Below are 24,430 nucleotides of genomic sequence, written 5' to 3' on the forward strand. Positions count from 1 at the left end.
AAGTATTTTGTGATGTTTATAAGAGAGGCATTGTAAGTTCACATTTCCCGTCCCTCTGTATTTCCAATGAGGACTAAAATGTGTATCAGAAAAACCTAATTTGGACTATGATTAGTATATTTAATAAAGTATTTAGGACCAAATGTGAATCTTAGAAGTGCGATACATGTGGCTGATGTAAAATAGCGTAAGAATTATAAATAGATACTTATTATCTTTTCTTCTCCCCCTAAAAAAACAATTTACTGTAAAATTCAAAAACAGGAACTAGACTTACTTGGGCATTCTTGCATCTGTGACAACCATAGCTCTGCTAAATTCCACTTTCACATCCAAGGGCTGCAAGATATGTTGAGATGAGTATTTCAGCTTACGAGCCTCTTGCCAGTTTTCATCTAGAGGAACAAAAAAATCCCTAAGCTTTGAAACTGAATGATATTTCTTTCCATTACACATATTACGGAATTAAGGCACCTGATATTACTTAATATACGTTGTTAAAAATTTAGGTGACAGAGTCTCTTTAATAGCTCTTCAATACATGCATACTGTACAGGATCAGGACTTCAGACACACTGCAGTACTTAATACTTTCCACTGTTCACATCTAAACATCTACCCAAACAATGATGCAGATTTCTAAGGACTTAATTCTTAACATGCATTGTACTAGGAGTTCAGGCTTTGGATTCTCCTCCGGAACAAGAATTAAATGTCTTAGACTTCTTTGATTCTGACTTTTTCTACATTGTTAGTTCACAAACTACTACTAGAAGTTTCCCTCAATAAGGGATTCTGATCCTTTCTTTACCCTCACAAAATGATCATACCTGAAACTACTCATGGATTCTGCTTTTAATTTAGACGGAAGTCAGAAAAAGGCACTGAATGAAAATACATCATAAATTAATTACACTGTTGGAATAAGAGCAAAAGTACGTATTTATTACGCTCTAAATCAAATGAGGCATTTTGGAATCTTCAAAAACAGGGGGTTTGGTTCATCTATTTAGCAAAAGATAAGGTTGGAATCTAAGACCTAGATGTATGTTTTGGAAGTTCTTAGTATGTTCACATGATGGAGTTTAAAATCTGAGTTTAAAGAAACATGTCCCAAAGATTCTCCACCGTTTCAGTTAAAAATACAAAGGTACATCAACTACTGAAATATTTTTAATCTATTGAAGACAGATTTACTTTTATGAATACTCACCATGTTTGCTGTAGAGTAACTGTATACTGGTGAGCTGGATATCAAAACTGTCATAAGCTCTTGACATTATATCTTCAATACTGCTTTGTCCTACTTTAAGTTCCGATAAATCAGAACGACTTTTGCTTTTCATCTTAAACCACAGTCACAAAAAAAAAAGCAGTAATTAATTTCAAAATAGTCAAAGTAGTAATTCTATGAATACTTGATCCTACCACGACAAAAGATTAAATTTAAACCTTCATTATAAGGGCACAGAGTCTTAGAAACATCACAGCAGAGGAGATATCTAACACAAGCAGCTATATCAAAACAAAAAATGGGAAGTACTAAACATCATTTCTTCAAGGAAAGAAAGAAATTAACATCTATCAAGTTTCATACAATATTTTGTACAGAAGGAATTTATTTTAATTTCCTTTAGTAAGTGACTCATAATCCAGACAAGTCTCAAACTCTTCATAATCAGTAACATCATAATGTTCACTTTTCTATATACAAAAATATGGCATTAATCACCATAGTAGCACAATCTATTTTAAAATTTATCTATCTATTAAATTTAGGTGTGGCATTACCCTGTAACTTATTACACAAACTCTGAGTAAAACAGAAAAGGGGCTTTGGACCATTCATTATCAATGTTCAGTGTCTTAGCTTTAATATCAGTCATTACGTCTTTGATTCAGCTTTGGGTTACCCTTCTTTGGTGTCTTACATTTGTATGTGCCCTCTCTGCTGTTCATCTCCAATGAGATGTGTCTATCATCCTTAGAATGTCTAATAATTTTTGCACTGATCTTTGTTTTTGTCAGAGCCAGACAGTGCTCAGTGTGAGGTTTATAACAGTGAAAACAGTTTAAATATTCGTTTTTAAGACATTTCTCTTTTGAGTGCTACTGAATTATGACTACTTTCACATTAAAAATAATTAGTAGATTGAACACTCAGAATAATCACATTAATATTGCCTGGGCAACCTTAAAGAAGTCTAGGTACATATACGCACTAAGATACAATACATACAAATTCAAGAAACAACAAATCACATAAAAGCCAAACATTTTTGCTGAATTACTTCATCAGGTAAATACATACCTTAAGACTACCAAGATCCAAAAGGAGTAGATTTGATGTACAGTCATAGAATCCCTTTTGTGGAACAATTATGTATGAAGCCATGAGGTTAATTTTGAGGTCAAGAACTTTCTGGGTTTCGATAATATACAACAAACCTGAAAAACAACACAGTTAGTAAATATGAATAAATTAATCCACACAAAACCCACGGAATTAAAAGAAGCTATAAGAGAAATTCCTGCCTAACTTTAATGGAGCTGTGAACACTATATAACTAGTTCTTTTTCAGCAAGACCCATAGCATCTGGAGTTGAAACTATTGAACATGAAGAACAGATCCACGCTTCTGTAAGCAGAGAGTACATACACACCCCTCCTATCTGTACTCTCTGCATAGTTACTCATCCCCTTCAGCAGATCTCTTCTTTCTGCATGAACAGAGTTTTCATGCATGAAAGTTTTCTGCAAGAAGGAAGTTACTCCATCTCCCATATTGCTACTGCCATCTAATTATCATGTTTAATTATACATACAGATGCTCTTTAAATTTCTTCTGAGCCAAAAAACACAGGATATCTTTAAAAGACCCACCAAATAGATGACATGGTGATGGCGAACAATGCTAATGCAGAAGTAGAAACACTAATACAACACAGAAACATGCAATTCCAAAAAAAGCTTCATACTGAGCAGAGGTGAAATGGTAACTGGAAAGTGTAATGCAACTTGACAATTGCAGAGATAACCCATTGTGCTCTGCAGATTCAGAAATTAACTTGCTCCAGCAGCTCTTACTGGAAGTGTCCAACTGTGGTTGTCAAACTGCCCATATTTTTACTACTAAGATACTGACATTTACACTGATTTTGCTGACTAGCATCTCTATCCTGATGATCAGCAAGTGCAAGGTCTTGCAAAAAATCTGTTCAAAAATTATTCAACTGGTTGGGAGTTTCAGATTGTCAAAACGTTTGAGATCAAATTCTCTCTTCACCCCCCCCCCCCCATCTGAAGAGGAATGAGTAGCCTTGCTTCACGTTAGCACTGAAAACTGCCTTATGATGCAGCCACAACCCGCTAAATATTTACCGGATGAAACAAGTTAATCACGGAACTAGATGTAACAAGTGATCAAGATGACATCGCACTGCAGAACACCCACATCAGTAAGGAAAAGAAGTATAGTGTAAAGAGGTTAGATTTCAAAACATGAAGTGATTGTACAAAACACATAGGAAACTTTGTTGCTCAACTCAGATATTAAGGAAGAAATAAGTTAAAACTATTCCAACATTATCAATGGTTGTAGTGCCATAGGACAGATAGACTAGTCAATGAAGAATTGGATGACAAACACAGTACAGAATTTCCAAGGTAAAGTAACTTAGATTAATAAAAAGATTTTTTTCAGTTTTCAATACCTAACCATACTTGAGTGACTTTGAAGGTTCCAGAACAGCCTTTTTTATTTCCTTTGAAAAAAGAACTCAGTTAAGTGAGTCCATAAACTGCACTCTGGGAAACCAGACTTCTGTAATGCCTTTCAGTGGTACTGAAACTTATTATTATTTTGGAGTAGAGAGTTTCTTCAGCTCTATAGTTCACAGGTCCCCAGTATTTTCCAGCTATCTTTTACTGCTTGAAAGACACGTGTAAAATATTCTTTACTGAGAAGGACAGCAAGTCTGAACATATCAATGATATGATTCCTTTTTTTTTTTTTTTAATTCTACCTCTGATCAGCAGAATACTGTGCTGCAAGGGACTATGTTAATCTGCCTTCTTTCTTTTCTTTTTCTTTTACAAGCAACACACCACTTATTTTTAGAAATTTCAGTTGGGTTTTTCATTCATGAAAGAAACAAGCCTTTGGATTACTACTGGCAACTCAATATTTTTGAAGAAGTAAGAGTTACTGGTAGGGATATACCTCTGAAGTTATGCTATATCTAAGTTATAACTGAAGCATCGTAGCATTTCTTATTTCCAGAAATAAATGAATCATGCTCAGAATCAGTGTTCAATTATAATGAGTAGAGAGCCAAGCATATTGCAATTAAGCAAATTTTTTTTTTTTTCCAAAATAATCTCAGGAATGACCTGCGATATCAATATATTCAATACTGCTGGAGAAGTTTCTGACAGGAAAGATGAGAAAGATGATCCACCTAACTATAGACTTGTTATTTTGACTTCAGTCCTTAATTAAACAGTATAAAGGCTTGCACACAGTTCAGCCAAAGAAGAACTAACAAGTAGATATATAAATGATGCCCAATTTCATTCCTGATACTAGATTGATAAAAGAAATACACAGTACTTGAGTTTTCTATGATTTAACTTATTATTATGGAACGTTCATATGTTAATTTAAATATTAACATATTACAGATCTAAATGAGGTAAAACTCACACTGATTTTTTTTTTCTTTTAAAAAGAATTTATATGTGAAAACTCCCCTTAGCACCCTCTCCCACACACAAGTCAAAGACAGGACACTGAGCTGGACACGCCTCTGACCTATAGTGCCTCAGACACCCTTACTCATACAAGTTAATTCCACATATCTCAGTATTTGTCTCAAAGGTATTTACCATTTTCATCTGTATGTTGAAATACAAGACCTCCAGAGATAAAAATTTAAGATTTTTTAAGATAATTTAAGATTAAGAAATTAAAATGAGGGGAATGGCTTCAATGCTGAGTAACTGAAAGACAGATATAGTTTATATGACTTCAGTCAGTCAAGATCAAAATCAACATTCACCTATAAATGAAGAATGTGTGCTGAAAAGCAACAACTCTGAAAAGGATTTAAGAGTTTTATGAGACAACCTATATCTCGGTATCATCAAGAATAAGACACAATTAAGGTTATTTGGATACTCAGATGAACAAAAATGGAAAAACTGGAATTAACAAACTGTTTTACCTCTGTATGGAATCCAACTGTATAAATATTGAAACACTACCTCAGTGCATGGAGCATATTTACAAAGGAAGTTGAAAAAGATACAGAAATAGAATTGCCCAATTCCTAGAACAAATGCTTTGTAACAAGATCAAAGCATTCAACTTATTTGTTTTATTACAAACCTATGACTTGGGTCAATGCATCCACATAAAGAAAGATATTAAATATTTTCATACTTGTAGAATCTAAAATTCGTCAGAAGAGCATGCAGCACTTGCCTGTTGATGTTTTCTCACGAAATTCTTCAAGCTTCATCAAAGTTGCAGACGTCAATTGCTCTAAATGTACATTTTTTGGAGGCCTGAAGAAATCTACTAAGCTATTTATTGTTCTCTGTTAAAATAAAGCAACAATTAAACATGGCAAATTTAACAGAATCATAGATTGGTTTGGGTTGGAAGGGACCTTACAGATAATTGAATTCCAACTCCCCTGCCATGGGCAGTGACAACTCCCAATAAATGAGGTTGCTCAATGCTTCATCCAACATGGCCTTGAACACTTCCAGAGATGGGAATCCACAGCTTCTCTGGGAAACCTGGTCCAGTGCCTCACCACCCTCAGAGTAAAGAATTTCCTCCTTTTATCTAACCTAAATCTCTCCTCTTTTAGATTAAAGAGATTCCCTCTTGTCTGATCACTCCACTCCCTAACAAAAGAGTCCTTCTCCTGCTTTCCTGTAGGTCCCCTTTAGGTATTGGAAGGATGCTATAAGGTCTCCCTGGAGCCTCCTCTTCTCCAGGCTGAACAACCCCAATTCCCTCAGCCTGTCTTCCTATAAGTGCTTTAGCTCCTTGATCATCTGTGGCCCTCATCTGGACTTGTTCTAATAGGTCTATGTCCTTCTTGTGCTGGGGGCCCCAGAACTGAACACAGTACTCCAGGTGGGGTCTCATGAGAGCAGAGTAGAAGGGGAGAATCACCACCCTCGCCCTGCTGGCCCTGCTTATTTTACAGCAGTCCAGGATACAGCTTGCTTTCTGGGCTGCAAGCACACATTGCTGGCTCATGTTCAGCTTCTCATCAACCAATACCGCCAGATCCTTCTCAGGGCTGCTCTCAATCCATTCTCCGCCCAGCCTGTATCTGTGCTTAGGATTGCCTGAACCAGATGCAGAACCTCACACTTGACCTTGTTGAACCTCCTGAGGTTCACACAGGCCCACCTCTCCAGCCTGTACAGGTCCCTCTGGATGCTGTCCCATCCCTCCAACACATCGATCACACCACACAGCTTTATGTCATTGGCAAGCTTGCTGAGGGTGCATTCAATCCCACTGTCCATGTCACTGACAAAGATGCTAAACAGTGCTGGTCCCAGTACTAATCCCTGAGGAACACCACTTGTTACTGATCTCCACTTGGACGTTGAGCTGTTGACCACAACTCTTTGAGTGCGACCATCCAGCCAATTCCTTACCCACCAAGTGGTCCACCCATCAAATCCACGTGTCTCCAATTTAGAGACAAGGATGTCATAGAGGACAGTGTCAAATGCTTTGCACAAGTCCAGGTAGATGACATCAGCTGCTCTTCCCCTCTCCACCAATGCTGTAACTGTCATAGAAGGCTGCAAGATTTGTCAGGCATGATCTGCCCTTAGTCAAGTCATGTTGGCTGTCACCAAGTACCTCTTTATTTTCCATGTGCCTTCACAGAGTCTTCAGGCGGACCCGCTCCATAATCTTGCCATGCACAGAGCTGAGACTGACTGCCCTGTAGTTCACCGGTCCTCCTTTTTTCCCTTTTTTAAAAATAGGGGTTATGTTTCCCCTCTTTCAGTCAGCGGGAACTCTACCACACTGCCACAACTTCTCAGATATGATGGACAGTGGCTTAGCAACTACATCCACCAGTTCCCTGAGGGCCAACAGATGTATCTTATCAGGTCCCATGGACTTACGCACCTTCATATTCCTTAGATAGTCTCAAACCTGGTCTTCTCCTACACTGGGTGGTTCTTCATTCTCCCAGTCCCTGCCTTTCCCTTCTGGGGCCTCGGCCATGTGGCTACAGCTCGTGCCAGTGAAGACTGAGGCAAAATAGTCATTGAGTATCTCAGCCTTCTCCATATTCTGGGTAACCAGGTTTCCCATTTCCTTCTGGAGGGCACCCACCATTTCCTTAGTCTTCCTTTTAACCCTGATGTACCTAATAGAAGCTTTTCTTGTTGCCTTTGACGTTCCTGGCCAAATTTAATTGCAACAGGGCTTTCGCTTTCCTAACCTTATTCCTGCTGCTCAGACATTTTCTCTGTATTCCCATCAGGCTTCCTGCCCTTGCTTCCACTCCCTGCATGCCTCCTTTTTCTGCTTGAGTTTGGCCAGGAGCTCCTTGTTCACTCATGCAGGTCTTCTGGCATTTTTGCCCAACTTCCCCTTTGCTGGGAAGCATCGCTCCTGAGTTTGGAGGAGGTGATCTCTGAATATTAGCCAGCTTTCTTGGGCCCCTCTTCCCTCCAGGGCTTTGGCCCATGGTATTCTTCTACCAAGCAGATCCCTCAAGACGCCAAAAGTCCAGGTCAGCAAGCTTGCTGTGCCCCCTCCTCGCTGCCCCCTGAATGCAAAACTGCACCATTTCATGATCACTGCAGCCAAGGCTGCCCTTCAGCTTCTCATTCCCCACCAGACCCTCCTTGTTGGTGAGAATGAGGTCTGGCATAGCACCTCTCCTTGTGGGCCCCTCTATCACTTGCAGAAGGAATTTGTCATCAGCGCATTCCAGGGCTCTCCTGGACTGCCTATGCCCTGCTGTGCTGTCCCTCCAACAGGTACCACGCTGCTTGAAGTACCCGCTGAGGACCAGGGCTTGCGTATGTGAGGCTGCTTCTGTCTGCCTATAGAGGGCCTCGTCTGCTTGGTCTTCCTGATCAGGTGGCCTGTAGCACACTCCCACTCTAAGGTCCCCTGTCCCTGCCCTCCCTGGAATCCTGACCCACAAGCTCTCTCTCAGCTCCTCACCCATCCCCAGGCAGAGCTGCAAGCACTCCAGCTGCTCACTGACACACGGGGTGATGCCCCCCTCCTTGCTTCCCTCGCCTGGCCTTCCCAAACAGCCTGCGTCCTTCCAACACTCCAGTCGTGGGAGCCATCTGTCCCACCACGTCTCTAATGCCAATGAGAACAAAGCCCTGCAGGCATACGTACATCTCTGACTCCTCTTCTTTACTCCCCATGCTACTTGTGTTAGCACAGAGACATTTAAGTTGGGCCCCTGATGAAACTGACTCGCTGGCTGGAGTGGCTGGAATTCCCTTGTGCTGCTGCTCTTCAGGTGCTCTCCTGCTGACCCATGACCCTTCCCCAGGCTCTGGGTGTTTATCCCTGGCACTTGCATCAAACTGGGAGGAGTGGGATGGATTGAGGTTCTCCTGCCCTGGCAACTCTATTTAAAGCCCTCTTCACCAGCTTGGCAAGGCTATGACCAAAGATGCTCTTCCCCTTCCCTGGCAGGTGGTACCCATCAGCCCCCAGTCGACCAGGTTTGTCAGAGCAAGTCCCATGGTCCGAGTAGCTATTTTACTATTACGTAAGCTTTTTCAAGATACACCGTTCATTCAAATATTTACTTACTGCATCGTATATTATTTCCAGTGGCTGTGATTCAATTCTAAGCCTCTGATCTGCCTTCTCATCCAAAGGATTAGTCTCAAACGTTATGCTTAAGAGTGAGGTACTATTGTCTGAATAGACTGTTCGAGAAGATAGCAGACAGGGTGTACAGTTTTCTCGGGACATGCCCGTAACTTCAAGTGAGGTTACTTTCGTTTCAAATCTGGAGAAAAAAAAAAGAAAGATGAGCGGCATGTTCAGATGTAATATCCATATGTGCAATTAGATTATAAAAGTATAAAAGTACAAGGAACTGAAAAAAAATCAAAACACCTGCACATCACCTCTAACCATCCTCAAATATAAATAGCTTAGTCTAAGGATATCTGTATATCTGTGTGTTACCTGTTCTTCATTTCATTATCTTTTGTGTCTATTAGCCACACTTGAGTAAAGTGAGTAAGAAAGGGAATCCAAATTATTCACCTCACATTTTTCATGAGAAGAGGTGTCAGGGTAGGGAACAAAGATGCAAATGGAAGTTCTGTAGAATGAGTTCAAAAATTAAATGGCAGTGTTTATACCAGGGAACACTGACACAAAGAGGAGTGGGTTCCAGTGCAGAGAGTAAAAGAGAATCCACAAGAGGTGTACAAGATTAATAGTCTCATTACTGCTGGATAATCTGGAGTATTCTTTTTAGGTTTGGGATTTATTTTTCCTGTCACCCAGACTACCTCTTTAACAGTTCTCAGTTAAAGATCTTAATGTCTCAACACTCAAAAATGTTTCCCTGTACAACCGTAATATTTTCTCCCTTTTTCTCAAGATGACAGCATTAGCATGGCCATTTAGATGCTCAAGAGACTGAACAGAAACGATGCAAGCAAAACATAAACCAAAAAATATTTTTAACACTATGCAAAATCAATATTATCTTAGTATAACCTAATATGCCCCAAAGCAAAGAGGACAAAGTTTAAAACATGAAGCCTATCCTTCCCCAGAATTTAAGTCATATTTGAAATGTAAATCAAATATTTCACATATCACTGCTTTTTGTCCTCTAGTGTGAGAACGTGAAAACAAGTCAAAATCATCAGTTACAGTTTTCTTCTGCAAATCTAGAAATTGAACTAAAAATGGAAGAACTTTTCAGTCATGTTAGAATAGAATAGTTCAGCTGGAAGGGGCCGTCTGCCAGCCATATGTAGCTCCATTCACTACAACCTTTTGAGCTCTACCATCAAGCCAGTTCACCACCTAGAGTAGCATGAACCCATTCATCTCACAGTTGGACTGTTTGTCCAGAACACTGTGAGGGACAGTATCAAAGGCCTTACTGAAATCCAGAAGGACTACACCCACTGCTTTCCCTTCATCCACCAAGCATGTGACCTTATCATAGCAGGAGATCAAATTATTAAGGCTTGATGCCTTTACACCAGCAGTTATGAGATAACTTTGTTCAGATTAAGTTTCAAAAGGAGTAACAGACATTTTTCAAGGCAAAAAAAAAAAGTTAGTAATGGGATTGCTTGTGTATAACAATTATAAACTGGTTAAACAGAAGATGTGTATTGGCACAAAAAAATCTGAAGATGGAGAATTTAGTTCTGGAAACAATACCCATTCACTTGGTCCACTGGTTGCATGAAGATTCAGCTCCCTAACTGCACAACAAATCAAAGTGAAAAACGGAAGTTAAACGTCATTAGAGTCTTATAATGTCTGTTAGCCATCATCAACATTGCATAAGAAGCAAAAACAGTTTGACAGAGAAAGCTCACCTTATTGCTTGTGCACCTGGCCGTTGTGTGAATACCGTACTCAAGCTATCTAATGTAAATTTTACCAGCTCAGGGGTTTGCTTGTTTTCTCTTATTGATATAGACATGCTTAATAGTTTCACAGACAACTTCATGGCTTCATACTAGATAAGCAAGAAAAAGTGAATTACAAAATACATTTGAACAAAGCTTATGAAGTGGTGAAAATTTTTCTAGTACTACAAGTAGCTTTCACCCTAGCTAGTAACAAGTAATCCCAAATAGTTACTATGAAGAGGCAGGGTTAGAGTAAGGGTAGACTATGCTTGCAAACATATGCCTTTGATATAGAGGTCTCTGTATCACATTTTGATAAAAAGGGTGTTTGACAGAGCTGGAAGGCAGTCTGTTGTACTGTGCATGGTATCTCACCTAAAGATGACTTATCAGGCTATTTCTGAATGGTTCAAAGATGTTCTTCTTTCCCATTACAGTCCTTCAATCATCTCTTTCCTGACCTACTCAGCTAGTCCAATCATCTCTATCCTCATCTACTCACCTACTCCGCCTATTACAATTTATGTTTAAGAGTCTAGTAAAGCAGTTAATGTACTTTCCTTAAGAGTTTCTGACTATTGTAAGAGGATATATGAAATATTTCATAATTTAAACAACAATATACTACGTATATGATTTTATTCTAACTTAATTGGGCAAGATTTCATTCTGAGCTTTTCCAGAATATTCAAAGTAAGCTCTATAACCACTCTCATGAAACTACACCTAAGTATGTTCCGTTCAAAGGCCGCAGGCAGTAACTTAATTTAAAAGTGTCATGACATTACTCAAATATAGAGACAGAGTTTCAAGTAATTTGAAAAGCGATACCCTATAACCCTTAGATTTTGGCTTCTAGTATAAAATTAGTAGTTGTTTAACATTATATTTATATCTTACTGATTTTGGAAGCGTTGGATCCACAGCTGTTTCACTATATCCAATTGCTGCATAAAGTTTAGCTTTCTCTTCAAGTGTCATCAGCTCTTCAAGACCTGTGACATGCAATAGGTTAAACACAATATAGATATCTGAAAAACACAAATATTGCTATATATTTTCAAGTATTTGGTAGGTAGCATATGGTAGATAGGCCAACAATGCCCAGAATCAGTAAAAGCAAAAAAATTACGTTTAGAGTAAAGTCTTAAGTCTCCTAAATTGCGCTCTAAAACGCAGTTACACATGTATTTTGAAATATTTCATTTCCTACCTTGCTAACAAAGCAAACACCTTTCTTGGCTCGACTTCTGTGTTTCAGAACATTTATTAGGTGCTCTGTACTTAAGTGAATCATACTCTAATACACTGCATGAAATAGCCAAATTAGAAAAATAATGGAAATAAAATTGCTTACATTCTGTTAACTGTTACTGTTTTTTTAGCATTTCAACCCCCCCCCCCCCCCCCAGTATTCTATGCGGACAATTGTTAAAACTGGGAAAGGAGAAAGCATGAATCAAAGACAGTTCAGAAACAGCTATGGAAGGAAGTACAAGATATCACTGTAATAAGTAAGTTATAACCTCATCAGCAAAAAAAAAAAGGGGGGGAGGAATAAGAGAAAATGCAAATGCCAAACAACTAGTAGCCCAAGTGTTAAAAAAACCTCTGAAATTGTTTTTAAGGACCTATTATTCTAATAAGTAATTTTCAATAACAGAAAAAAAATAGCAATAAATGAACATACTTGAACCCTTTACTTCTTGTTTCTGTTCCTCCTTTTTTTCACCTGACCAGCCCCATATCCAACTAAACCAGCCACCAGAATTTTCATCATCTTGTTTCACTCCTGGTCTGTATATTTTTAATCCAGCTTTAGTTGCCTGAAATTATCAAACACATGCAAGTAATTTTCTTCACGCTTCTGTCTTCTCACTTGGATAAAATCAATCACCTTTCTCAACAAAAAGAGTGAGTAAAAGTTAATTGATTTTAAGACAATAAATGTTTCTTACACAGATTTTCTCTCTAGCTCTCCCCCACACACAAACACACACAAAACCCAAACACTCCAACTTTACATGGTTATCTGCATTAAAACAGTGCCCTTAAAAAGAATAATTAAAAACACATGTGAGCTACTAAATAGTTAGCACAGGGCAAGTTTTAAATGATCCCTATATTTTTCATTTCAAGGTGGATGTCCGAAACAGCATGGAAAAACAAAAAATATTACTTCAGTAATAAAATATTTACTCTGAAGAATAGAAGAACACATTTCTGGATCTGATACATGTAACTACAACAGTACAAATGCCCTGCCTTCTCCCAGTTTGATTATTTCAAAAGCTAGGAGACATCTTGCCTGATGTCAGTGATGACTTTAATACTGGGTCCTCATAGAAAGTACAACCTACATCACGAATTGACCACAGGTTGGCATAAGGGATGGCAAATGCACATCAAGCAATCTAAGAGACAGATTAGCTCTCAAACCATAGCAGAGCATACCATCTAAGTATTTTTGTGACTAATATAATCACAAAAGACAAACTCTTAGAGATCAGCCTTGACTTTAGAGATGTTCTAGTGAATGTGATACCTAAAGTCAGTGACATAGGGATTCCTTCTCGCTGTTTAAACAGAAGTCTCTGACACATATGCCAACTATGGAAAACAGCTAGCAATAAACCAGAACTTTCTTTTAGGGATTTGCTACATTTATCCACTGAAGAGCAGTTGAACGCAGGCCTCACTATAAAAACATAAAGGCTTCAGAACTGGTACTATTGCTTTACCTAAGACGAATGATGCAGAACATCAGCTAATGAACACCAGATCTCAAAAACTTTGCACAAAATCATCCAAGTTATCATGCAGTTGTCAGAGAACAAATGACCCAAGGAAAGAATGGACAAAATGTTTAAAAAAATGATGTTAAACCTCTAAAATTTGAGATTTCTAGGACACCAAGGAGTAGGTGTTCAAGAACAACTTCCACAAACATGAAGTGACACATAAAGGCATGATTCCATATATGTCTGAGGCTACAGCTGGCACCAGAGCCCAAGGTAAGAAAGCATATAGAAGGAAGGGAGGAAAATGTACTTATACAAGGATATAGAAAATTTCTTTGCGTGATGTGAAGTTCACCCTTTCTGAAGAAATCCTGTTGAGCTTTTCCCCTGCCTCATTTACAGTGGCCTTGAAATGAATATAAGCCCAGTCTATAGAAGTATTGTTGGCAAGGTAAACTTTTCTGCTTAAAAGAAAGGGAGAACCAAGAGTAACATCATCTATTCTGATTTAAGTGAATCATCTATAAAGTTTTCTCCAGACTGAAAGCACAAGAATTTCTCAGGCTGATACAGGGACTTGACCACTGAAGCTGGTTTTTGGTGCAGAGGGTGCTAGTGATAAAGGTTAAAAAGTGGCCTAGAGTTTGCAGTAGAAAATTCTTGCTACAAAGTTCCCAGAAGATCAGATGGCATTGGCATCACAAACCTGAGCTCTGGGGAACTTGATTTCACAGTCTGGAGAAAATCAAACCTTTGAAATTCAACTCTAGGTGTGATTTTAAAAAAACAAATAGCTTAACAAACAATAGGGTCTTTCATCTGTTTTTACTCAGCCCACATTTATATGGTGTTCCTTTAAATTCCTAGTTGACTTAAAGCTAACCGTCAGGATCCCAAGCTACTAATAGGCTTGCTTCTTACAATATCCTTTTGAGACCTTCTTGAGAGGTGTCACCTGATACCAATAAGGCAGATGGCTTCTGACCCATCAATAGAGTTAGAACAGTTCAGGATCACCGTAACCTGATATTAAATACCTGGAAATTATTTCAGAGGGTTAGCTAGCAGTTGGACTAGGTTGATCTTTGAAGGTCCTTTCCAGCTGAACTACCCTACCCTACCCTTCAAGGTGCTTCCCTAACACTATTCACATGCAGGGCTTAAGGCCCAAAGAAATAAAACTCATTTGCTTGCAACCATCTTCAAAGCATGACAGAACCTATCTTAAAACTCATGACTGGAACATGATCATCACAGGAATGCAGTCTGACATAACCTTTTGTAAGCAGCAAGGTCACGTTGGAGAAAAGGATAAAATTAGGTCAGCAGGAAAAAAAAAACAGGGAAAAAAAATGGAAATTCTTTGAGACCCCCCTCACCTCACCCGAAGTAGGAGGGAAGAGATAAAACCAAAAGAAACTACATGGTACAAGATAAAAACAAGCCAAAATTAAATGAGAACTAATCCAAACAAAAAACTCCTAATGAAACACACTCCAGTTCACCCAAACAACTGAAGAGGAGGAACGTGAACGTGTCTTCCTGTTCTGAGGAAGGCTGAAAAGTGACTATACAAGCACCTAGGTCTGGATTTAGGTACAGACAACTAGAAGGAAAAATCACATCTACAGATCTCTGACTAGAGTTTTTGGAAATACCGTATCTATCACTGTGCAACTGCATTCATACGTTAACTAATATACTCCACAAAACAACAATTTCACATGTCTCTTTCAGGCATTTTGATAATAAATGATCGCGATTCATGAAGTTTTACTATCAATACAACATCTTAGATTCCAAATTTCATATTCTCCTCAGACAATGCTCAGACATTATTTTATATTGAGAACTAAAGAGCATACATACTATCATAGGAAAAGCAATGCTAACAAGTTAGGTGTAACTACTTCTAAAACCACATCATCTTGCTTTATTGTGATTATCTATTTAAATTTATTCTGTATTACCTATATTTGGAATAACATCTGTAAATAGTAACAAAATGTGAACGTACTAGATAAATAGGTGTTCAGACCACTTCAACAGGGCATTAGGAAGGAGAGGAATAAACTAGTGAATTCTAGGCTGTTTGGGGACAAAACAAAAGCCTGAAAACTGTCAAGCTATGGAAATAATTGCTTCCAACTTGACTTACTCTATCATCCTTTGACTGCATTTTTGCGATAGATCTTTCTTGCCAAAAAGGGAAAGAAATTCACCCCCAAATCCGTTAGTCTAAATAAGTAGTATATGAAGCTATTTAACTTTTGCTTAATTGTAGTCTGATACTAACTATGCATTATAATAACAAATATGAAACACAAGGGAAATAAGAAGACTGCATAATTGAAACATCAAAACTAAAACACATTTGCTTAAAATGTCCACAAGCTCATGTTGTGGATGTTCTTGGACTCAATTAAATGATGAAATTTTACCTCAACTTCTGCTTGTTGCCTTGCTAGAGTGATGTTAAAAATATCCAAGGTCTTTTCAAATTCCTAGAAGAAAAGCAACAAATTATTTTTTGACAATTGCATTTGGTTAGAATTCATGGCTCACAGTCTTACAGTAAATAACAGTAACGACTCTTTCAATACAACCCAAGTAATGTGCTGAAGTTCAAAACTTTAATAAATCTAGAAAAGAAAAGCACATCCATGTATGTTTTTCTTCACCATAATTATTAATTTTAAAAAATAACTAGTGTTTACTAATATTATTCACAGAGAAAGGTACTGTTGAAGTTGCAAATCAATCCGCTGAAAATTTTTATTGTAAATTAGTACTGACTGATGAACATGTAAATATTAATGTTTAAGAAAATACTGAGATGAACAACATTTAAGCCTTTAATGTAAAATGGCTCACCTCCAAAAATTTTAAGATTTCTTCATTTGGCTTTTTTGATGTTATCTTCATTTTATACATCTCCTTATAATTCTTCACTTGTTTTCTGTGGTGCCGAATATGTTCCCATGACCACATTTGGAGTTTAGGTTGAACATTTACTTCAAGGATGCCATAAATAACATATTTCCACCTAAAAGCACAGTCAAGTGAAGTACAGTTTACATTTCTGTCGGCACACTGAAAAGACACCTAGAGCTATGCAGACTCTCACTTAATACAACTTTAAGTTGTGAAATAGTCAAATCCCTTGTTTAATACCACACTTGTGCTCAACAAAAGAACTTAAGAAATGTAATTTTTTTTCCACCCAATGTTGACAGGATGCTATTCCCTAAACTTAGTAAGTAATCTTGTAGAAAAAGTGCCCAGCAATATATCTACATACATGCACGCACACACACACAATATCAAAACAATTTCATAAGACTACTTCTAAGACAACTTCTAAAAAGAAATGAAAACTCTTTGTGATCTGCATAGCCATATTCTTGTAACAGTAGTTAATGCACAATGACCTCTCCTTCATCAAAACAGAATTTGGATATTAAAATATTATCAGATTTAATTTTCTGGTAACAGTCTCTTAAGACAGTAGATACACACTTTCAAATATTGTTTCCGTATCTTTGGTTTGAGGACCTCAGCAGCAGTATTTTTTTGATTTTGTTTTTTTTAAGTACTGCCAGCTTAGTGAAAATATTAAACAAAACAGAGGATTTATTTAAGGAGTTTAGAAGTCAATTCCTCCTGAAACTAAGAAATAACCCTTGGATAGCTATTTCAAATGAAAAACTGACAAATTGCTTTCAAAGTCGGAGGAGGCCTACCACATCTTGGCATTGTTGTGCAATGGAACATCAGGTCTGTACTTTCTATACGGCAGATTTCGAGTCATCATATCAACAGACTCAAGAAGCTCCATAACACTGAAATACTAGGGGAAAAAAAAAAATCAAACCTGAGTGTTATTGTTTTTTTCTGAGAACAACAATGTAAACCATTTCTTTCTTTAAAGACAAAGTAATTTACAAAGAAAAGTAACACTATGAGAATCAATTCTGTGCACTTATCATAACATTTCAGACTTTGTCCTATTATGTTTGCAAACAAGACTTTTTACCACTACATATAATTTCAAAAAATAATTTATACCTGTGGTTTATTGAATTCAACAGCTATGTCCTGTAACTTTACATCTAAATCCATTTTCGGAGATGAGAAATCAACATCAGATCGAGGATTCATAAGGAGTTTGGCTTTAGCTGAAATTGGACGGAATACTGAAAAACAGACGTTGATTTTTAAAAAGGGCAAATAAATTATTTAGGACTGCCATAAATGATACTTATCAGCTTAAAATTATCTCTACTCAGATTTCCAGTTTTATTCTGGTGATATGGCTAGTGGAACATTTCCCGAAAATTTACTGTATGCACTAAAACATGTCAGATGTTTCAATTAACAATTTATATTTGCAAAAAAAAAAATCCTATTATATAGGCTATTTATAGCACAAAATGGTCTTAGAAATAGCATTTCACTACAAATCTTATTCCATAATGATTGTGCCTTACATTTTACTTCAGAATACTCATTTCCAAAAATGAAAAGGCTATTCATTGCTCAAGCAATCTAAGTTTGTATTAATTTCCGAAGTTGTAATTCCTTTGTATTAGGAAATTTTGATTCCATGTTTCAAGACTATACATTAACGCAGACTTGCCTAAAATGTAACACATTAAAAGAGAAAATGAAAACAACCTTTTTATTATTATTATTATTATTAATGGTATTGATGCTTTAGGCTTTTTGATGTTATGCTCACACTAGTGGGTAGCAAACATTCCACCTTTCCAAAATAAAAGCCTAAGTAACCATGGGAAAAAAAAATCAATATGGATGCTAAGTAAAGTGAAGCAGGTCACATGTGAAAAAAGATTCAGAACAGAAATGCTGTTCTTCAATTTGGCAACAGCAGGCATTCAATATAACCTTCAGACATCACATCTGATTCAATTTTTCCATCCGTTTCAGGAAAGCAATCAAACAATAAGAATTAGTATATTGGTTGAATTCGTGTAAACCGTATTTTTATCAAATAGAACTCCTTTAACAGAAATACTGACACATCATCTACATAACAAATATTCTAAATTCACTGTCAGGTTCATACATGCAGAAAACAGGCACCCTTCCAAGATGAAGCAATGTTTACATCTACCTAACTTCATTTTACTTTAAGCTCATTATTCTTTGTGAAATTTATGTGGTAGCATTTCTGTTCATTTTCTCCCTGTATTTAGCTTCTTACACTTAATTTTTCATCCTTCCTGCGTGTTACTATTATGCTTGTGTATGATTATGAACTTGTGTACGTTGCTTGAATTCAAGCAACAAAAACAGACTTTATACATTCCTATCAATGTCTCACTCGAGAGATATTAGAACAGCTCTGCAACAGACAATTTTTATTTACCACAGAATACTGGCATGACATAATTCTTAAAATATCTGTGTGTCTGATGGCACCGCTAAATTTTAAGAGCTTAAATTCTGAATCCTGGAATTTTGCATTCAATCATTTTGAACTACTGTGTAAGGACTTGGACAACAGATTATGTTTACAATTATTTTCTTGTAAAGAAAGTCAAAGCTAGCAACTGAAAGAGATAGATTACAAATTGGAACATATTACTAAATAGTACTCTGGCAGTTGAATAGTGACAAACAAATGGCTTCCTTCTTCAGGCAAAGGCAGTAAGAAAAATCGATAAAAACTAATGCTTTTTAACCTTGTGTATGATGAACTACAAACTTGCTTTACAGCAGGCTCTTCAAAAGCCATTCTGCCTTGTAAACACTTACTAAATAAGCATATGAAAAATAAAACCCATGTATTCTTCTGTGCAATGATAAGTAAACAACTACCATGTTTGAGTGGAGCCAATGAGATTTTCTGACTAGCGTAAGCAACGCTCAAAGCACTAGAACTTGCAATAGGGCAGTGCTATGTTATATAAAAAAAGGTTGATGCATCATAGTTTTTTGGCTACTTTTTCCACCTCTAACAAAAATTGATACACGGCCCTTACGGTGTGTGACCCGAAGACTATCAATCTATTTTTCAAACCACCCTGATTCACATAACTTCTATGATACACGGATTATTAATAAACTTCTTAAAGAAATTTCAATGGATGTGAACAATGAGTATTTATGACGCTACAATTGAAAGATACATGATTCAAGACTTTAATCAAAGGCTTTTTAAGGATACGTATACAGTACTGTATTCAGTGTAAGAGAGACAGTTAATCCTATGAAATAATGCGTTCCACAATATGCTCCTTACTAAGATCTTTGAATAACAGACAAATTATCAATCTCTGAGAGGTATTAAAAATGAAAACTAAAATGTACATGTATATTACAGCTCCAAATAAAGTAATAACACTTACCAAAATCATAACCCTCTGGAATCACGTTGTGGCAGGCAACTCCCTGTTTCAAGTTAACCTAAACATATAGTGGAGTTTAAAAAGAGTTTAATTTCTATTTCATGATAAACTTTTAAAATACAAAAGGTTAATGATTTGGTATGGGTTTCAGATAATCCCTCTCAAACACAGTACAATTCAAAACAGTCATCTATTTTTAAACATAATAAAATTTATTAGAGGTCTATTGTTTTAGCTACTAAAATCACTGGATTGTAAAATGACCATCTATTGTATATAGTTTTGTAATTGCACAGGACTTTTTTTTTTTTTTTCCTCCCTCTCAGGTGAGCGTTCAATCACATAAAAACTTCAACATTTACTGTTTTTCCTAATAAATCATTACTAACAAAGCATTTCCCGAGGACATCAACATAAATGGAAGCAGAACTGAATGTGAAGCACAGTCAGTGCTTCACAGTCTGAACTAGAATAGTAGACACCTTTACTTACCAATGATTCATCATAACCCCCATGATAGAACATCTCCGATTTCACATTCCAGTAAGCAAAAAGGTTATCCAGTCGTACAAGCTGAAAAAAACCAGATCATATGTATTAATACATCTACAAATTTTACATGAAATTTGAATTTCACAGTCTGGATGAATAAAAACATTCAGAATGTTCCTTGCAGACTGCACATCTTTTTATTTTAAAGCCTATAGTTATAGCTTCTTATTATAAAAGGAATTGAAACTCATTGCTAGCTTGTATTGCAACAGTTGTTTCTTTAGCATACAGTTTATACTGTACCTTGTAGAACAACTTGGCAGTTTCATCATGTAAACACGGATTCCAATTCTTATCTGAGGTCTGAAATGAGAATTAATGAAAGTTATTCTGCTACCTGTAATACACCAACATTTTATCATCACTGAAACAAACAAGTAGAACAGGCAGAACTATCAGCACAATGAAAACCCACTGAAATTAATGGGAACCATCTTCTGAATTCAGATGACTAAACCACTATTTTCTTAAGTGTAAACTTCATCAGGCTACTGAAAAAACATATGTATACATGAAGTGACTGGCAGGCTGCACACAAGAACCAAAAGATTCCAGTACTGCAAAATATTTTTATTTATATTTATTATAATTATGTTATTTATAGGTAAACTCTTTCAAAAGAGATAAAAAGGGACTTGAATTCTTTTGTAATTCTGGAAGTAGCAGCTTATTTCAAGCTCAACAGCAACCTGTACAACCTACTGTACATTTTCAAGACAAGTGTGACAAGTACTTCAATAGCGATGTATTAAGAATACCCACGTTTTTGTTCATCATGCAAAATTGTTTGGGGGAAAAGGCTGGAAAAAAGCTTTCACTGTGTCTTAAACAGGCTACAAACAAGAATTCATATGACAATTATTGCATTCAAGAAAGTAATACTTAAATACAGTTTCTTTAGAATTACTAGTTTTACAGAAAAGCTACTGAATCAGAGCAAACTAGCAGGCTGCTTCTACTAGGTATTCTTCCAAAATAAATGTATACTGTCTAAAATACCTTAATATTTGCTCCATAAACTGAAGTTTGCAGATCAAAGAACAGAACTCCAGTTTGAAACAACATGCCACCCACTTTTGTTTTTTTTTTTAATCTTCCTAAGATAGAGTAGTAGCTTCCTTCTTGGGCCTCACAGCACTTTCAATAAAATATTCACAGATTATGAAGAGCACAAATCTAGTTAAGTCTGATGCTTGGCAACCACAAAGTGCAGCAGGCAGAAGAATAAAAATTTCTTACCAAAGGTCTGTTTTATCACCAAGCTTTTTATCTTTAATGGCAACCCTATCAATATTTATTCTGGATTTAATAAACCAAGTAGTTACCATTATGCATAGCTTAAGATTGTGGGTATTCTTTCATTAGACAGTATGTTACCAGACAGAAAAAATCAAACTTCACCTTTCAGTCTACATCAGCATGCTTTTTAGATGAAAAATAAAATTACCTGCAAGCTTAGATTCTGAAGTGAAATCCCAAATGACAAGGGATTATTCCGATTTGTGATCTAATAAAGTGAAGAAAATACAAAAAAATCTTATCATGTGCTCTAAATTTAAATATGAAAATAAATAGCCTACAATACATATATATGAAAGATCTGACAACACTATTATCTTCACTACAACAATGTTTATAATACCTTTTTATTAGTTTTCATTTTTAGTGGAAGACTATGAAATTTCAAAACTTTACTAGTTTTCTCTCACCACAGAAAGTAACAAGGGGGGGGAAAAAAAGACAGGTTCCTAATTTAATGTTACAGTACACATGCCTTATCTTAAGATAAACAGAATTACTTACATCATCTTCATAGCGAACATGGATGTTGGAAATTTTCACCTGAAGATTTTTGATGACCTGAGTGACTAGTTTTTCTACAAAAGTGTCTTGTTTCTCTTCTTTTACTTTATCTAAGTTTAAGGAAAAGAATTAAATATTCCATTTGCATTTAAGTATTTTTGAACTAAACTAGAGGGAAAAAACATCATAAAGTTCATTTGACAGATACTTAAATTTTCTTGTATTTTCTTAAATTGTACTCTAACTTCATACAAATATTCTCTTTCAGTATAATCTGTAACATTTATATCCTCAGACTGTAAGGTTTCAGCGTATTATCTGACACAGGTTATTCAAAAGTATGAGATGGCTACTGATACTCAAAGTGGTCAAGACATATTCTTTAGAAGTACCAAAAGTTCTATTTAAGATGACAAGATTTAACATCCATCAAAATACAAATTACACAAAATCTTTAAAAAGAGTAATAAAATTCTACTGCTAATGGGGAAAAAAATAGAGAGTTTTTTTTTTTCAAAAGAAAAGGAAAGAAAAAGGCAACATGCTACAAGTAGAGAAACAATATTTCAAAAGCTTTATTTACATCAGATCACATTATTTTTGAAACTTTTTCTTTTCAGGATACACATGCTACAATATTAATGGCACCTACACACAAGAGAATCAAAATTCTATGCAAGACAGCATCTGATTTCCAAAGATGAACACTATTTCACACAAAATGTTCAACAGCTAACAGCTAACTCAAATAACAGTTAGGACACTTTGCAAACTTTCTACATGTAAATAGAAAACTGTAACTGATAGGTTACTTTAAATATCAGGAGGAAAACATGAATCTAGAACACTAAATGATAAATACAACATCTTTCTGGATTTAAAAAAATAGCATCACTTTCACTGTCTTTTCCTACTCTTACCTTGGTCAGCTATTTTCTGCTTTGCTTCTTCTATCCTTTGCAATTCCCTTTGCCTTGCTTCCAAGAGCTGCCTGGCTTCTTTTTCAGCATCGTATTTTATGCCTAGATACACAATGTGAAAAACGTAAAAAATATGAAAAACTTTGCACATTTTTGAAAGATGCTGTTTCAAAAACAATTATTTACACATTTTGTTAACACTTACATAACAAGGAAAAATTAACTGACTAAATCTAAATTGGTGAAGGACACCCCACTGCCATTACTTAAGTGAATTTCATAAGAGTGTCTACTGAAAATAAAGCGCAATACCAACCAATTACAGAGACTTTTGAAATCCCATCCATTCACATTCACTTTTGTCACTATATTAACTTACTGGCTGTGGGCACAATAAGCAAATAAACTCCATCAAGAACTGCCTCAACAGGTTGAGTATAAAGGTTTTGCCATGGAATCTGTAAGTTAAGTTGACCTAGAAACACAAAGAAGAACAGTTCAGCTATACAGTTAAATACATGACTAGGAGAAAGATTTTTAGAAAGGTAATTGACACTAACCACAAAAGCTCTGAACAATTATTATATCAAAAAGGAAAAAAAAAAGTGCATCTGAGGTAGGTGTCCTTTCGGTTGTCTGTTTTACACTGCATCCAAATGAAAATTCAGCAAATTTTCTCCACCAACTGAACTAATACGTCTGCAGTTCCTCTCCTTACCCCTTTAAATTATAGTCAGTCTTCCTAATAACGTCTCCTTCTTCCAAAACCACTGCAGCACTCGCATAAACAAAAAAAAAAAAAAACATGGGTAGCTCATACATAATCAGTCAGCTTAACACTACCAAAAGCAGAATTTTTAGAACATTTTTCTTGCTTTCTTTTCCTGCGAAAGAGAGTCTTAAAATAGAGTGTACATGTCTGCGAGCATGGGGATCCCGACATTACAGTGTCTCGCATTCTTCGTACAAGTGCCAATTTTAGTAAACTACGAAGTCAGTCACAAGAAAAATTTCTTCCTGGGCAGATTTGAAGGAAACATATTGGCTTTAGATTTAGTTCACTTTAAGAAACCATTAACTTTTACAAGAGTCAACTGGCAATGAGAAAACCTTCCATAAAAGTGAAAAGAAAAAGTGAAGAGGGTAGCAAAATCAGTTGTGGAATCTTGCTTTAAAAAACAGATGATACTCAGTACTACTCAGTTGTTCATCTTTTCTATTTCAGGTTATTTTTTCATTAATGTTGACATGACTAGACAATAATCCAATGTCTTAACTATAACATCTCTGCTCAAGGAAGAAACTTCTTCAATAAAGTTTTTTCAGGAAAAAAAAAAATCAGGATGTACAAAGCATGCAAATCAAGCAAATTATGAAAATTACTTGCTTAGGATG

The 24,430-nt window shown here is 36.2% G+C and overlaps 1 protein-coding gene across 7 annotated transcripts in view; it reads right to left on the reverse strand.

The window, feature by feature from the left end:
• The window catches only part of VPS13A (vacuolar protein sorting 13 homolog A), a 121,294-nt gene that overhangs the window by 88,908 nt on the left and 7,956 nt on the right, over positions 1 to 24,430 (reverse strand). For all 7 annotated transcript variants that reach the window (XR_010827995.1, XM_066989087.1, XM_066989086.1 and 4 more), the window contains exons 4-22: positions 23,415 to 23,510; positions 23,036 to 23,137; positions 22,116 to 22,225; positions 21,760 to 21,819; positions 20,556 to 20,615; positions 20,253 to 20,333; positions 19,761 to 19,818; positions 17,455 to 17,582; positions 17,130 to 17,236; positions 16,261 to 16,432; positions 15,828 to 15,890; positions 12,336 to 12,471; positions 11,546 to 11,640; positions 10,610 to 10,752; positions 8,841 to 9,042; positions 5,487 to 5,601; positions 2,312 to 2,448; positions 1,214 to 1,346; positions 278 to 395 (exon numbers count right to left, since the gene is read on the reverse strand). Coding sequence is in view for 6 of the 7 variants with exons in the window: in XM_066989087.1 (XP_066845188.1) it covers positions 278 to 395; positions 1,214 to 1,346; positions 2,312 to 2,448; positions 5,487 to 5,601; positions 8,841 to 9,042; positions 10,610 to 10,752; positions 11,546 to 11,640; positions 12,336 to 12,471; positions 15,828 to 15,890; positions 16,261 to 16,432; positions 17,130 to 17,236; positions 17,455 to 17,582; positions 19,761 to 19,818; positions 20,253 to 20,333; positions 20,556 to 20,615; positions 21,760 to 21,819; positions 22,116 to 22,225; positions 23,036 to 23,137; positions 23,415 to 23,510 (2,116 nt within the window). In the remaining variant the exon portion in view is untranslated. The remainder of the gene's footprint in view (positions 1 to 277; positions 396 to 1,213; positions 1,347 to 2,311; positions 2,449 to 5,486; positions 5,602 to 8,840; positions 9,043 to 10,609; positions 10,753 to 11,545; positions 11,641 to 12,335; positions 12,472 to 15,827; positions 15,891 to 16,260; positions 16,433 to 17,129; positions 17,237 to 17,454; positions 17,583 to 19,760; positions 19,819 to 20,252; positions 20,334 to 20,555; positions 20,616 to 21,759; positions 21,820 to 22,115; positions 22,226 to 23,035; positions 23,138 to 23,414; positions 23,511 to 24,430) is intronic.

This window comes from Anser cygnoides, chromosome Z (assembly GCF_040182565.1).
Source record: "Anser cygnoides isolate HZ-2024a breed goose chromosome Z, Taihu_goose_T2T_genome, whole genome shotgun sequence".
NCBI lineage: Eukaryota > Metazoa > Chordata > Aves > Anseriformes > Anatidae > Anser > Anser cygnoides.